General features: G+C 47.7%; 1 protein-coding gene across 4 annotated transcripts in view; it reads left to right on the plus strand.

Annotated features, from left to right (window-relative positions):
• The window catches only part of LOC142579926 (ETS homologous factor-like), a 482,035-nt gene extending 466,865 nt beyond the window's left edge, over nucleotides 1-15,170 (plus strand). For 2 of the 4 annotated variants that reach the window (XM_075690600.1, XM_075690603.1), the window contains exons 5-9: nucleotides 1,153-1,260; nucleotides 2,840-2,974; nucleotides 3,956-4,042; nucleotides 5,175-5,370; nucleotides 6,977-9,258. In XM_075690600.1, coding sequence (XP_075546715.1) covers nucleotides 1,153-1,260; nucleotides 2,840-2,974; nucleotides 3,956-4,042; nucleotides 5,175-5,370; nucleotides 6,977-7,136 — 686 coding nt within the window. In that variant the 3' untranslated portion in view covers nucleotides 7,137-9,258. The other 2 variants (XM_075690601.1, XM_075690602.1) reach the window with 2 other exon arrangements.
• Nucleotides 15,171-16,718: the final 1,548 nt, after the last annotated feature.

Here is a 16,718-nt window from a genome sequence, read left to right on the forward strand (position 1 = left end):
AATGGGAAAGTTTCGACAGAAAAAAAGTGATCAGTCACGCAGGGTACCCATAAACTGAAGGTGCATTTTGTAAATCAAGCGCACGTTGAATGTGTTCAGCAGTATCTGCGCAACGCTCTTCTTCCACATGGCTTAATACCCGATTTCCTAACGAAAACGTCATCCTCTCGTTACCTGGAATGACGCAAGCGAGCCGGCACGAGAGCGAGCTATACTGGTGAGCTTTCGTTCTTTCTGCACCGCCGAGAAACTCTCGTGCGCATTAGTTATTGCGTCCCGTTGCGACCACCACTGTATCGCCGATGCGCGTGTCTTCGTCTTCCTGGACGATGCAGCTCGCCGATTCTTCTACCCGATTCGGCGTGTAGGCCGAGTGGAGTTACGCAAGCCCGTTCGCCCGGTTCTCGAGCAATCGTGCGCACATGTGTCCGAGCTCGTGTCCACTGAACGATGGCGACCGATTTCTGCTCGCCCGCGCGCGGTACATTTGGGGACTCCCTCTCCCGATTCTTGTGCGGCTCCTGTCGGGTGTGGCCGAACAGAACCGCGTCGTGACGACATCCCGGGCGGTTGCCGCATCTTTAATTTCGCCGTATCTCACTCGGCCGGGCCGAGGCGCGCATTGAGGCGGAACGCGCGCGCGTGCGTTTGTCGTTCGCGTATCGACTGTACGCGGCTTGATTTGTTTCGCTCCGCGGTCATGACCGACCGGCTTCGCACTTTGTCGCGCGCCGCTTGACCGTCGATTTACGCAGCGCACCCTGCATTCGTTGCACTTGCCGCGAGCTGCGTGCGCTCGTTTAATGTATGCTTAATCGCACTCTGCAGCTTGGAGCTCGCGAGCGCGCAGATAGTCATTGTAGATCGGTTACGGTTGGACTGTCTGAGAGACGATTGCATGTAGTGAGACATAGAAGGCCAACACGGAGAAAAAAAAAAGCAATCAGAATTGGGTAGATCGAAGGCAAATAAGCTGCCAATAATAAAGCTGTGGGTAACGTTACGCTTCCGTAGCATGACGCGACTATATAGCTTTTTGCTCGTCATTTAATTAAAGCGTGGCGTATGTGCATCAGTGTATATGAAAGTCGGTATTGTAATTTCTGCTTGTTTCCGTTCGCACGTGACTAATTTTTCAACCCTCCCTTGCAGATGTCATGGGTATGTCGGACGCCTACTTCGAACCCGAGAAATACGCCTTCCACCCTCGCTACTTCGACACTCTAGAAATCCAGAACAGTAGTCCTGGTTCTGAAAACGGTAAGTACTGCAATGGCTCTAGAAGACGTGCTGTCTTCGTCCTCGATCATGCTTGCATATCTTTTTTATTCAAGGATGACCCCGCATTGACCTTTAGACGTTGCAACAGGAGGGGGGTTGCCGCATAGATATAAACAACTTTTAAATTTGGCAACGTACTTGCTAGTCAGGCAGGTTGTACGATAGCGCTGGAAAAAGAGCTAGCGAACAAGCACGTCCTGGGCCGGTATTCACGTATTTTTAGGGTATGATGATTTCTTTAGGTAAGTTTCTTTATTAATCGCAACCTTACGGTAGAATATCTGAAAAGAAAAAAAAATCTTTAACCTTAGTTTCCTTCGCCCTAAAGACAACGACTCCCAGCTCAATTTTTTCTTCATCATGGTAACACTCTCCGTTCTTCATCCAGGGCAAACCTAGCCGCTTCGCTCCGAATACATTCTATTTGGAAAATCAACGTGGTTTCCGATGGAGCCCATACGGGGCAGGCATATACTCTTTAATATCGTTTTCACGCATGTTGTAAACGCATTGCGTTATAGCTCAGACTGGCGACATGTTAAGTTTCGCTGAACAAAGTTCAACGCTGGTTCAATCAATTGAATGAACGATGATTGATTGACTGATTGAATAATTGTTTGCGTTTAACGTGCCAAAGAAAGAGAACGCCTACCGGAGACATTGTAATGGGCGACTAATTCTGTTGGATTTTCGTCACGGGGCGTTCATTAGCGCGCTCCAGAAAAGCACTATCGTACGCTCGACTGTATAGGCTAGACGGGGGTACCCACGTTAGAATGTGGACGCCCGGTCGGCACTCGAACCCGCCTACCCGTGCACTGCAGTACTGACGCTGCGATTAATGAGCAGTCGGGTTTTCCCAAGGGGTCAACACTGAAACACGCCGAGCAGAAGGAGGCACGAGCGTGAACCCATAAAAAAGCTGATCCTGCAGTTTCTATATCAGGGAGGTGATTCTCCTCCCATTCTGTGTGTTTGCCATTAGTGGCGCTCGTGCCTCATGGCAGGCGATAAAGCAGGCGTGGTTTATACGGACTAAGGACGAAAGGCAGAAAGAGTAGAAAACGAAAATTGCTGCCCTGTGTTTTTTTTTTTCTGAGAAAAGCACTTTGGTGGCTGGCGAGCCATCCTACAAGGACCCGCGTTTCAGCGCAAAATCTGGTGTGCAGTTGTCTGCGTTATTGGGCGGTAGGCTCCAGTTACCCTTCTGTAAAGAGTTGCAGGCGTGCACACTTGCCAGTATGTACTGCCGGTGCGCAGTCTTCAAGCAGAGACCTCAAACAGACGACAAGAAATACTTTTTTTTTTCATCACACTTCCCGCGCTGCAGTTACGTGTTCTCTCGCAGTTTTTTTTTTTTTTTCATGCCGCTGGCACCAGCATCGTGCGCCTGCCGCTCTAACCAAGCGGGCGAATGTGGTCGGGCGCGCGAATAAAGTCGCAAGCAAAGAACGCATTCGGCGAAACGAGCGCACATGGGAAAAGGCGCGCGCACTGCCGGCGTTACGAGTCGGAAGCCGGGGCTGACGAAGCCTTTTCGTCCCTTCGTTTCTCGCAGTGACGTCATCGGGGTCCCCGGGTCTCGCCGAGTCGGACAGCGGCAGCACCAGCAGCAGCCTGAGCACCGTCAACGAGCGGACGGAGAACCTCTTTCCGTACATGCCTCACGACACGCGGATACTCGCCAAGCAGAGTGAGTGGCGCTCGGCGCCTGTTTGTTTCTCGGCTTGGCACTGCATGCTCTTCGCTCGCCCGCGACGGGCGCCGTCTTGCGGTCACCCGCCTCTGCGCGCGTGTAGTTCGTAGTCCAGCTACGCTGAAGCGTCGCTCACGTTGATTTCCCTAGTTCGATGGAACAGTGGGGAGCCTGTCGCTAAAGAAACCTCTCAGAAGACAGGAAGTCCGTGTCAGTCAGTGGTATAAAACTTCGACGTAAGCCACAGTAACTTGCAGCCTATACACATTTCTCATCACTACCGTACACTCCAGCATGGCGGCGTGGTCATACAAACTACCCGTATGTTTAACTGTGGTTTAGTTGTACATCACACGGGGGCAAACGCGAGGGTTCAGAAGCCTCTGAACTTCCTAAGATAATATGTTTGATAGCATGTTTACCTTGTACAAATTTGAGAAGGAAAGTGACTTTAGGTCGTAAGCGATACCTTCAGATGTGAATGAGACATGCCTTAACAAAGCTCTTTCTTACCTGTAAACATTAATATACGTTAGGTTTATATAATATACGGACGCCCGAGTTTCAGATTTCGACCAGTCCATATCCAAGGGTGCTACTCTTGTCAAATTATTTGACTAGCAAAACAAAAAACGAAAAAAAAATATAGGTCATCACTAGTGCTTCCGACATTGGCGGGACACTGTGACTAACCCTCGCCCTAACATGCACCCGAACTAGTGAATGGACCAAGGCGTCAATTCGGGCTAGTTGGTCTGCCGTACTGGGATCCCGTGGAATGGAAGGCACAGTCGTAAGTCTCTACGCATTCCGAGAAAGAACCAGGAATCGGTGGGCGGGGGGTGACGGCGAACCGCGTGCGCGTTGGCGGGCAAGCTTGCTGGTTAGGTTGCCGAAGCGGTTGTGTCGAGTAGCTGCGTAGACGCTGACGCCGGCGTTGCCTCTTTTTCTCTCTCTCTGCCCTGTCTGCATCCGCAGTGCCCCCTCCCATGCCCATGATGGGCAAAAAGAAAGGACGCAGGGGCAGGCCCCCCATCAAAGAGGCCAAAGTGCGCAGCCGAGCAGGTAAGCACTCTGACACACACACTCCTCTCTCTCTCTCTCTCTTTCCCCCTCTCTCTGTATCTCTCTCTCTCTCTCAGGCCAGCCAGCAAGCTTGCTCTGCTGCTCTACTACGCGTTGCACTGCCCGCTGTGTACTTTTTTTTTTTTTTTCGTTTGGCTTTGCCAAGAAGCCGAAGCTGTGCTGGCGCCTGACGTCCACTCGCACAGCCGAACGCCTTAACCGTGCAGCATTCGCTGAGGGCCGCTTCGCAGGGTAGTTCGAAGTAGCCTGAACCTACGTCTCGTGACAGCAAACAGGCCTAGATGTCCCGTTACCGGATATGCTGAAAGGAGCGGTGGGTAATCCTCAAGCGATCGATGGAGCCTCTTCGTCCGCTTAGGATGTTCTATTCCGAGGAACTCGTCATTCTGACCGAAAGCGGGATCGAATTGTTGTTGAGGATAACACAGGGTTCTGGCTATTAACGCAGTCACGTACTACGCGGAATCGCTGAGTGCTCAAACCTAAGCCACAAGAGCTTAGAGGCTATCCTACCGGAGCCGTTTACAGGTGCGGTAAGTGCAAACAGTTACAAGCTAAAGAAAAAAGAAACGCGCATTGTTTCTCATAACAAAATGACCATAAACTGTCTTGAGAGTTTAGACAAGACGTTCCTCGGGAAGTACCTCAAGCTCATTCTTCGAAACTGACAGAATAAGCGGACTAAAATGGAGTGCCACCTGTGGTAACATGTGTAATGTCAATACGTCTGCAATTTACAAAGTGCATCTAACGGTAACATCATCTGCAGCGTTACCTATGCGCCGAGGAGTTAATAAATTATGCTTTGAGCGCACATGTGATAACTGCAGCGGCCATATGCTCAGTTACGATCGCTCTGCATACTGTTCAAGGCTTGCCCACCTTTCTGTTTCGGTGCGCGCACCGTGCATGACATCACTGCCATAATAACACCTCTGCTTCCGATGCATGTACCCGAGCATGAAATTCTTCATTGACCCTTTCGCTCTTCATTCTTTCTTCTAACCTTAAGAAGTGTTTTTGCATCAGCTCATCAGCTCTATCCGACAGCCTTAATGTTCGATTTCATAACGCGTCGTCGCTTTTCTCTCCGCTCTTCACTGATCAAAAGGCAAAGGCATGGGCAAGCTGTGGGAGTTCATCCGCGACCTGCTGCTGAACCCGTCGACCAACCCGAGCCTCATACGATGGGAGAGGCGCGAGGACGGCATCTTCAAGTTCGTCCAGTCCGACAAGGTCGCCAAGATGTGGGGCGACCGCAAGCAGAACCCGCGCATGACCTACGAGAAGCTCAGCCGGGCCATGAGGTACGTGCGCAGCTCGCGCTGTTCGGGCCCCCGCCAAGTGTCGCGCGCGTTTTTGTTTTTTTTTTTGCTCGTTGCAACGGGTGAAACCGCGCATGCATGGTTAGGAGCAACACTCGCCGCCTCATTCTTACACTGCAGTCGGAGGAAGTGTGGTCAACGGGCCGATTTTTTTGTTTGTTTGCGTATGTTTACTTGCATGACCTAGTTCAGCCACAAATTTCTGCAAGTTGAGCATTCGTGTACCGCCGTTGACGGCCCAGTCATGGACGTTATTTGTCGATGACTCAGTCCATGGCATAACTGTGAATGATAGCTTATCCTGCGTGCATATATTCAGAAAAAAAGAATGCCGCACACTCTGCATCGGATAAGTTTGGTTAGCTTTAACTGCTGTTTTGCTTTCCAGGGTAAAAGGCTGTAATACGGATTGCTCAACATTTGTAGCTGTGGTCTGAAGTAATTTATATATTGCATTAGAAGTTTGAATCGATTCAAAAGAATTGCTACCGTTGATAACAGTTCCTTCAATGACTTATCCTTTTTTGCATGCTATGGACTTTGGTGGTGGTTTTTCTGACTAACTAGCAATACTAATAAGCGTGTATTTAGCGTATTTATTAAGCAAGTGTTTGTTACGGTGGTACGCTAGCACAATCGGTCCTAAATTAAGCTTCCGGCTTCTCAAGAAAAATAAGCCATTTTGAATCCTTTAGTCAGGCATTACGGACAAGGAGCAACGGCTAAGCAAACGGGGAAATACCGTTCGGGGTTACGCATTTTTCGGATGTACAGGTCAGAACGTTATTCAAGAAAGGAATATTGCTGTGCGTTAATGCTGTAAAAGAAGAGTTGGATGAATGTTTCGGGAGCGACGTTAGAAGCTAGCGCTGACTATAAATGTACTCACGCACCATCTGACAGAACAGTCCGCTTACCGATACTTTACACCCGCAAAAGCACCTAATTGGACAAAACAGCACTCGTTTCCTGTCGAGGATGCGGATATTGGTCAGCTGTGTTCGACTTGTACGCAGGTTCGGCAATGTCCCGAAAAGAGAAGTCAGAGCGATGCTTATCTCAAGTATGCTGACTATATAAAGTTATATTAAAGGCAATGTCTTTCTTGGCGAGATACCCCAACTTTTCCTTATCGGGTATATGGATTTCTAGCTCATTTTTATAGGCCGATCCCGAAGGTAGCGCAGCTTAAAAAATGTGGGCCGATGCCAAAGGTATTGAAGTCTAACTAAGTGGGCCCAACCCCAATATAGTACATTCTAAAGATATGTGCCGATCATGAAGGTAGTGCAGTGAGTAAATTCAATAAATGTAAGCACTCCGATGCTTGTCGTACTTTCCTCACGCGAGAGGTGATGCGTTAGAGTGCCGTGCGCAGTGACTCCACGCCATTCTCACTCTCAACAAGCTCAGGAAGACATTGTCCTTGATCGACTTCAACTGGAGGTAGAATAGCCTACCAAGTTTTTTTTTTACTGTTCCTCTGTCGATACTAACCGCTCCGAATGTCTGTCTCTTCTCTCTTCCTCATTCTCTCCCCCTGACTGACACCCTGCACCCTTTCCCCCTGGGTGGTGGTACTCACCAGAACCTATTACGGCAAGCAGATCCTAGAACCCGTTCCCAAGGCCCAGGGGCTGCCGAAAAAGCTCGTCTACAAGTTCGGACCCCGTTCGAGTGGCTGGAGCGAGAAGGCGGACGGGACGCAACCTCTTCGCTCTCACACCTCCTCTCTGCTCACCCACTGACACACACTCCTCTTTTCCCGCACTCACCAAGATGCCCGGTGACGGTGGTGTTGACACTCGCGCTGGTGGTGGTGACTGACTCTTGATGGAGGTGGTGGTGGTGGTGCTCTCAAAACTGACCCTCCGCCCGCTACATTCGTCACTTTGTGTGCTTGCATTGTCATGCGTGACGTATTCCGCTGTGCTCGCCTTTAGCAATGTTCACTTGGAAAGAAAAAGGCTGTGTCACGTGGCACAACGACAGCTCTGCGCGAAACACATGAGTTATTGCTGCGTTGTACACCTCGGTGACCGAGCGCATAAAGGCAGAGGTGAAGCAGCTTGTTCGGTGTTGAAGTTTAGTAATGGGGAAAGTTGGTGATTAATCATCACACCTTGGTGGTGAAGCAGCGTACTGACAAGTACAACGCGAAGACACACAAGAAAAGCAACGAGTGTCATGTTTTCTTGCGTGTCTTCGCGTTGTCCTTGTCAGTGAGCTGCTTCACCACCAAGGTGTTCGGTATTTTCGTGTTCTAATGTTTAAGCAGTTTAGCGGCCGAGTTTGACACTGCCATCGTGTCACGCGGGCATGAGAACTACGTCTAAGGTGGTTCCCGTAAACGCCAAGGTGCCTGGTGTACAATTTGGTGTCATTTGCTCGCATTGGGCGTCTGACACACACTCACACTTAAGGTTTCAGGGCTGGTTGTTGCAGAAAATAGTTTTTCCAATTGACTCCTGGCCCGACGTTGGTGCTGTGTGTAACTTGTCCAGTATTTGTTTGTGTACTGATGGAAAGATCACAATTTATGCGATAAGAAATATTCTGAAGGTCTGCTGACTTTCCACCGACACTAGGTTCAGGGAACTATTTGGAACTTCCTGCCAGCGAGCCTTCATCAGAAAAAAAAATAAATAATGATTGTAGGGAAGCAGCTAGTCGATCACAACGCAGAAATTAGTGCTCATTCCGGAAGAAATCAAGAACCCTAAAACGGCGTAGCATGCGTGATCGCCGGCTGTGCAGCAGTCTACGACAAAACATCGTAGTTCCTTAGGGTTCTCTACTGTCTTGGAGCAGAAAGAGTAGCTCGAGATATCGTCCCGTATCTACGTTAAAGGACTGCAGTGTCAGTGCCAAAACAAGTTACATAGTTCCAGTGCTGTTAGGTCTTCACATGATCCTTTCACGGGAACTTGCGGGTGCTAATATCGGCAGTGTTCAAATACTATATAGCAGTTCTATGCTGAGGAGGTTTCAACGCCGGCAACGAAAGAAAAATGGCATGTGAACAAAATGAAATCTGCATAGCTGCAGGAAAACCTAATACAGAGAAGATCTTTAGTTCGTGCTAGGCTAACACTTATGCGATAATGTGCTCAAGCTGTAATTACCAGGCCCTTCATTTAGCTCACAAACTCAACTAAACATGGTTTACAGGGTCCGTGCTGATGAGCACGCTGGGTTCTGTGTGGCCCCGAAACAAAGTCAAATGTTTGCCGTTCGGTAGCGCATTTTGCTGCTAGCTACAGACATTGTGTTAATGTGTGTGTGTGTGTGTGTGTTTAATGTGCCCTGTTTGCACAAGCCAATTTGTTCCAAGCTCGTGGCAACATGATTGTGCTCTAGTCATTACGGTCTGTTCAGCATGTGCTGGAATACCGGCGTTGTCCGCAATGTAATTGATGTTTGTAGAGCAGCGTGACAAGAACGACGAAAGAAACGACAAATGATAACACGAGTCGCATTTGTCTTTTTTTTATCCTTCTTCTGTCGTTGTTGAATTCAGCGCAACAAACATCGATCACGTAGGTACAACCCAAATTTTCACACTTGGGCAACGTATTTTGCATTATATGTTGCTTCCTGTCAGTGAATCGCAAAATGCAATCTTGCGCGTCCTTTGAAAGCGACTATACTTTTCTAATGGCAGGAGTCTATGGAAGGTCACTTGAGGTGACCTCTTTTCTCATTTACAGTTCTTTTAGGTGTCGAGGTTGCTGTAGATTTTTCGCTTCAAATGTAGCGAGCGATAGCTCAATTTTTCAGTTCTGAAATGACGTTCTCAGCGCTGAGCTTGCCTAACCTTGTAGCTCTGTGTGCTTCTCCCCTCCCTTGCTTCCACGTTTCCCTCCGTGGATTCAGATACTACTACAAAAGCCAGGTCCTCCTACCGGTGTTCGGCAGACGGCTCGTGTACAAATTTGGCCCCAACGCCACTGGATGGAGACCATAAAGCTTGAAGGCTGCAGGCCCCCTCGTTCTCTGCAACAACAACCACGAACCGAACCACATCACGATTGCAGCTGGAACGACAGAGAACTTATGTAACCGCATGTTCGTAGAGCGCTGCATATCTTTTTTTTTTTTGTGTCTCCTTCGTTGTTGTTTTGCATCTTCTTACCGGAACAATCGCTCTAGAGTGCGTCTGACAGGCCTCATTTTGATGGCTGTCACACACGCGCATTTTTTTTTAACTTTGACATTTTTTCCTTGCTGTTGTAACACAGGCTCGACGTGTATGACTCCCATCCCAATTTCGTTTTCTTTCTGCCTCCTTTGCCCCATTGTTTATCAGTCTGCATCCTTTGATTCTCGTTTAATCCCTGTTTTGATCTTTTTGTTCATTTGCATCCCCTGCGAGTGCATGTGTGTGTTTGTGAGCGTGCGCGCGCGTACGTTGTTTGTTTCAAAAAGAGTGCGACGTACACACGCCGCTTGGTCCCGGGACGGAGTAACGCAATGTTTAACAATCGTCGTCACCGTGACGACGGGGGCTGATGCTTCAGGGAAGTGATGATGAACGAAACCGTCAGCGTTCACAAACTTTTGGCGGTGTTGCTTAGGTCCCGATATAGTAAGGGTGGGGGGACAAGGGGGGGGGGGGATGATTCCAGTGTCGCAGAAATGGAGAGCGGAAAAAAAGGCTTAACAAACGTTTGGCAGACGCTGGCGTCTGTCGTCTGCTCGGCGCGCGCTCCGTGCAGACGACGCTATACACGAAACGCTCGAGCTGATTCGCTTCCGAGCAGACGACACATGAGCGCTCGACGTTTCGCCGGTGCGCTGGAGGATATTTCCCTGCCAAACGTTGTAGAGCAGTCGTCGCGCATGCTTTGGCAAAGCTCGAAGCGCTAGGGCAAAATACGCTAAATCAGCGATGCAGAGAAGGTTTCACATGGACTACACTATGATTCCTGACAATGTGCAATTCTTATACCACTGCTCTATTCATTCCACTCACCGCTGGCGTCGCTGTCTTAATGGCGAACTAGCGGGGGGTTTTCGTTCTTATAAAGTTTTAAAGTTTACGTCGCTCTAGTCGTAAAGAAGGAGAGAAAATAAAAAGCAATATTATGTCATCGTTCCATTCCAGCACGTCACGTATATGTCAAAGCAGTGACGATGCTGCGTGAAGAGCCTTTACGGCCGCCTGCAGAAATGCTGCTGAAAAACTGTTTTTATATTTTTGCTGACAGCTTGTTTACGTGAAACACTGCGTAGAGCATGTAGTGGTCTGCGGACGAGTTTTGACGTGCCAGATTCGTTCACTGGTGTTGGGCGTACTGTGTAACTTTGTGCGTGCTGTGCAGTGGAGTTGTGCTTTTCTCGTCAACTGTCGGAACGACGATGATGGTAGCGCATTAAGTTATGCACCGTCGTTGATCAGTCGCTTGTCGGCAGATCACAACTGAAATTGAAAAGGTCGTCGGTTATGAACATTCAATGAGTGGTTTGCATTTCTGTTGACTTCAAAGCCTCTCCGAATCATTTCACTAATGTACGGCTGCTCAAGCGAATTGCAACGTAATCACTCCGGCTGGATAGCGGAAACCAGATAAACAACAAGAATTAAAGATCGGGAAATGCCAACGGGTCACCAAGGTTGTGCGTGCTGGTGAACAAAAACCTAATGGCTTACTGCTGCCGACGGCCAACATGCTTCGAAAGAAATCGCTTCGGCCTCCTTGTGCATACGCATACATTGCGCTAGACTCGGAAATGAAACTAGTTAGTATGCTGATATCGATTACGGCTGACGCATGGCAAGAAGGCTCGCTGAGCCTACTTATGCGTCTAGGTGGCTACCTAACGTGCCATGTAAGGCAGTTGTTGTGGCAGAGTCCGGGCTGTGTTGCGGTTTGTCGGTTTTATCCCAAATTCTTCGTTCCCTTTAACACTGGTCCGTACTGTACTACCGATTACTGCGAGGCCGCCCGTGAGAAGTCGTCACGTATTTGTAGCAATCTTAGCACACCGCACGTAGGCACGCGGTGGTTACGCACAAACGAAAGCTGGGTCTCAGCGGAACATTGAAGCCTGTACATTGTCTCTTCTGTCATATGTGCAATCATCGACGAAACATACTCATGTCGAGCAGTCATTCCCTGCCCGGATGTTCATATTAGCGCCCACGCTGCCGGTAACTTACTTGTTTTACTGATTTTGTGTCATGAAATCTTTCTTATTTTCATGGTTCTCTTTCATTTGTTTGCGAGCTCTGTGGGGAAGAGAGAAAAAAAAAAAGAGGCGACAAGGATTGGTGCGTCCTTAACGTGAAGCGACATCCTGTACAAAGCCTTGTGTATAAAGATGCCAGAACAGTATTTTTTTTTTATTCGAGTGTTCTCACGCACGAGCGTTCCCGGCAACATCATTCCAAGATTTGTGTTAACACCTTTTCTTATATCACGAGACATAAATTGCATTCCCATCTTTTCAACATAACGCGTACATAATGTGTATTCAGAATTTTTTGTTGTCACTTGTTCCTCGCCTTCGCCTTTTGTTTTTTGTTTTTACTTTTCTTTCTGGTACCCTGCAGTTCTCGAACCCAGGGCTATCATAGCTACAAAGGCAGCAGCGGTCCCGGTTTCGAGCCACAAGAGACATTATTGCTAAACGCAAATTGAAAATTGAAATCTGAAAATTACAGTGCCCCGGGAGATAAACAATCTGCCCACGTTGTCCATGTCCGCGCTCCAAACTTGTACGAATACAAAGTGCGCTTAAAATCTTTTACGATCAGACTCGGAGAAAATTGCGTTGCCTGCCACATGATAGGGTGTGCCAATGTCGTGTTAAGGAGTTGTGCGATTCTACCCTCATCCTGTTTAGGTCTTTCATTTTGTCTCGTAATATTTGCACAGCCCCTCTTAACCGGACTTTGACAACTTGCGTGGCGATAAACTTTACTGGTTCTACGCCGTTTCGACAAGGTAAAAATTCATATGGGGCCGAATGGAAACAGTTCACCGGTGAATCACTGTAGTCCACAGCTTAACATGCACTATTGTAAAGCATAGTAGTACGTACCGATTACACTGGTCTTCTAAACAAGTAGGAGTATACGATTAGCACTTTTTATCGGACCGAATTGGGTACAAGTCAAATAGTGCCAGAAACGAATCGAATACGCGTAAAATAGCGTTAAAAGAGCACCGAATCGAATATGGAATATATTGCGAACATTTTGCGAATAATGTGCAACCGTGTCGCCATTAATATCTAACAATTTTAACATCCTGGTATTCGATAGAAAGTTTCTGTCATTACGCAGCATAGTATAAAGCTTGCTTTATTAACAGCACGAAGGTAGTATTAGAACCTACTAAGCAGGTTGTTCGCAAATTCGGGACTTTTTAGGAAAATACGCGGTCAGGCATTATCGGGTTATAAAAGTGACCTTATGGACCAGTTAATATGCGCGTATACCGTCGCGACCAGACGCATGCCTGTCATCTGCGGCAACGGCAGAGTGAAAAAAAAAATGTTGCACCTTTTTTCCTACCGCTAGAATTGTCGCGGCAGGGGGTACCACTATTTTATGAGGCATGCTGCAATGAAGCGTGCTCTGATTTAAATCCGACGAGAGGACACAGAAGCTGCATCCATAAATAGTACAAACATATACCCACTGCCCATAGCCGTGTCTAAACCACATATTATTCCTAATGATCGTGCATAGTTGGAGAAGTCTGGCTTACTAAGCGACGCTGCGTGCTTTGGCACGTTATGCCCGGCGTAAATGTGATAAAAAATACCGCATTTTCCCTTTAATTTTACGCTTGACCGTCTGCAGTCGACTACGTAAGGTATTGTAAAGAAATATTCGTATTTTTCAAATTGTGACAATTCGATTCGGGGACCTCATCGAACAATGACTATTCGATTCGAGGAACTAATCAAAAAGCACGATATTCGTTTCGTTATTCAAAAAGTTTCCAATATTCGCACACCCCTAAAACAAGTAATCCCTAGAACGTTTATACGAAATGTGTTTGTTTTTTAGCATTTAACCATTTAGCTAATGAAGTGGTTAGTGTTGTGCCCTAAACGAGATGCCGCACAGGGAAGCAACTCCCGTCATCTGTGGAGTTGACCTTTGGAGACGAGAAGTGATCCGCTGTCTCGTTCACGGGCGACAGAACGGTTCCGCTGCTGAATTTGTGTTTTTTTCTTTCATCTAGTGAAAGAGCTCTGCATCGGACATGTACATTTCTTACTGAATACTCCCGCTCTGGCTGGTCCTTTACCAGCCGCGGCTGTTCTTTGTGTATCTTTTCCGGGTAGACGTCACTGCGCATCGCGAGTACTTAAGGAAAACAGGTCAAGACTGATGTTTGAAACTGTGGTCTTGTTTGCCTTGGCGCCGCAGTCATGTCTCCTTTTCTATTTCTCTATTATCGATTGTTGTTGTGTGAAATTGAGAGAGAGAGAGAGAGAGAAAGAGTCCCAAGTTGCTCAACAGTTCTCTGTTCTCTTATGAACTCTTTCAGTATTGACAAAACCATTGTGCCTTCAAAAAACAGAGACTTAAGAGCCAAGTGACTACCACTGAATTGTAAAGTGCGCTTGATGTCGCGGGTGCACAGCTCTCGAAACGAGAGCGCCAAGTTCCAACGGTGCTGTGACGTCATCGTGCGCGACTGCCTCAGTTTCGAAGGGACGGTGCATTCCAGCTGCGTTGGACGCCCAAATGATGCGCTGTTGCAGCTCGCTCGCTGTGGTTACGGTCGAGTCTTACTTCGTTCGCACTTGCACAGTCAGCTGCCGTCGCAGTAGCCCGACCCGGTACGGTGCCTGCGCTCAGCGTAATTAGTTAGAGAAAAAAAAGAAAGCAAGTCTGACTGCTTTGAAAGACTGTATCGAAGATAGCCGAAGTTATGAAAGGGTATCAATCAAACTCGAGCTCGATAATCGCTTGGATTGGTAGTTTAGGAGCAGCATTCCCTGATACGCCATTTCCATTGCGTAGCAAAGAGCATTGTGTCAAAAAAAGCAATATAAAAAAACAATCTTTAGCACATGCACACGCTAACGCTTACATTAATGTGAAGACACACAAAAGACGGATAAAGCAAATAATTAAAATGGTTAAACAACAAAATCAAGCGTACGTTGCGAATACACGAGTCACTAGAAGGCGAAACAGACTCGAAAATAAGTATTTCTTATCAAGGGCATCGTTGCGCTGTGCGACTCTTATTGGCTCTACACTCTGCGCTCACTGCTTTAGTGTCGTAACACATGTGGCGCAGCATTTAGACGTTGGAGCGGCAGCTGGAATTCATGTTCCCTTCGGAGGCCCTGGCCAATCCAGTCATGGCGGTAGCACGAACTTGCATTGGGTCGGTCTTTGAGGGCACCCCTTTCGCCTTCAGGTGCTTTCAGTGTGGTCCAACTTGGAAATGCCGATTTGTCTCTGTTTTGTAATATACCTGTCCTACCTTCAAGAGAGAGAGAGAAAAAAAAAACCTATGGCATCGCTAAACGTGTGCCCTGTTGATACCTGTGACTATATTTTACGAGACGAAAAGAAGAGAGATAAAGAAAAAGAACTAAGTATATTTGAGAGATGAGTTTTTTTTATAAACAACAGAGCTACTTTATATATATAAATATATTATATGTATACTATAAACCTCTCTGTACGCCAGTCGCATTGTTCTCTTTAACTGTTTTTTTTTTTCGACTCGACCATCCTGTTTATTTACCTGTGTACGAGAGAGACAAGATTCCAAATAAAGACTACTTGTAGATAGCCACAACCTCTGCGTGTCGTCTTTTCGCTACACGGCATGTGTGGCTGCCCTGAGCCACTACACGTACAACAGCCTTCGGACGCTGTCTGCATCAGCCGTGCTCAAGCAACCGAAATTCACGCATTGTCATTCGATGAGCATTAGGAAGTTGATAAATGTTCTACAAAGGTGCAGCAAGGCGCAAGCGTAAGCATTCACTCTCAGTGTGCTCTTCAGGTTGTCTCAGCGTTGCTGCCTATTCACCCGCAGCCAGCGAGAACATCTCGTCGCAGTTTTGCCATCTCGTCGAAGTTCCTGCCAACGTCACATGAATTCGCGCGCAGACTAGCGAATTCATGCGAAAAGGTGAGTTGTTGCAGCTGAGCCGCTCAGTAATAAAATTCACTGTTTTCACAAGAACACTAATGCTACACTCAAGGACGACTTTCTGTGAGAATGCAGGGGCGGAACTTCTGCACTTGCGTTACCCCGCTAGGGTTTCGCAGCGCTTTAGGTTTTTCGGAACAGATATTGAATTAGCGCATCTTACATGCGACGTGCATTTAGCATTTGCCCGAACGCTTAAGACAAAAGTGGTAAAAAGAACTCAGAATTAACGCTTAGTGGTTTAATCGCTGTCTTATTTTATTGTGAGCGCTGCAGTAAAGGGTTATGCTCTCTGTTCCCGAACCTAAACTAACATGAATATAGGGGACGTGGGAGTATTTTCTAGGAGCGCTGTTACTTCGATGTTTTTCTCAGCAGATTTCCCTTCATTGCCACAGAAAGCGGCATGCGAGTACCGGTAAGCCCCCTGTGAGTGACAGGGGGCAGCAAGAGGGGGCGTGAGCGTCCCGATGTCTCTTTCCAGATTTGCACGTGCCGAAATCACGCTCCTGTAAAGGAAGAAACCAGCGGCCGAGGCACCAAGGCCAGGTCTTTCATCAAGGATAGCCAGCAGAAAGCAAAGTGATCAGTCAGAACTGTGAAGATAAGAGTGAAATGTTGGCGCAGCTAAAGCAAGGAACTCTTTCTCAGTGATAACATTCGTTTGCGGCAGAATTGAGCGCACGACTAACGTAGGCAACAACTGGTTCTTGTGAGCTGTTGTCGCGCTTCGAGACAATAGCGCCATGCCACGACTGCTTGCGCCGGTATATTGATAACCGTAGGAGCGGTGTCGTCAAAATGACACAAAACTGGCTCGAACATCAGAGCGTGCTTTAGTGCTCGAAAAGCAGTTTCGCATTTAGTGAACTAGACAAAGAAGGCACCTGAAGCAAATACCTTGTAAGAGGGGACGCAAAATGCGTGACGGCAGCGGACAAACCGCTTAAGAGTTGAGTCCGAGGAAACTGCGTAGCCCCTTCAGACGTGTTGGACATGGAAAATCGACTGCGGCTTTTATCTTGTCAGGGTCCGTGCGTATTCCGTCCTTGCTGACTACGGGTGCTATAGCATAATATTCCAAACTTTTCTATTGAAATTCTGCAATAGGCCATCCGCGATTGGTCAAACAAATTTCGAGCCACCACCTGCTGCGCCTGCCTGTTACGTGAAGTCATATCCGATGTA

This window comes from Dermacentor variabilis, chromosome 4 (assembly GCF_050947875.1).
Source record: "Dermacentor variabilis isolate Ectoservices chromosome 4, ASM5094787v1, whole genome shotgun sequence".
NCBI lineage: Eukaryota > Metazoa > Arthropoda > Arachnida > Ixodida > Ixodidae > Dermacentor > Dermacentor variabilis.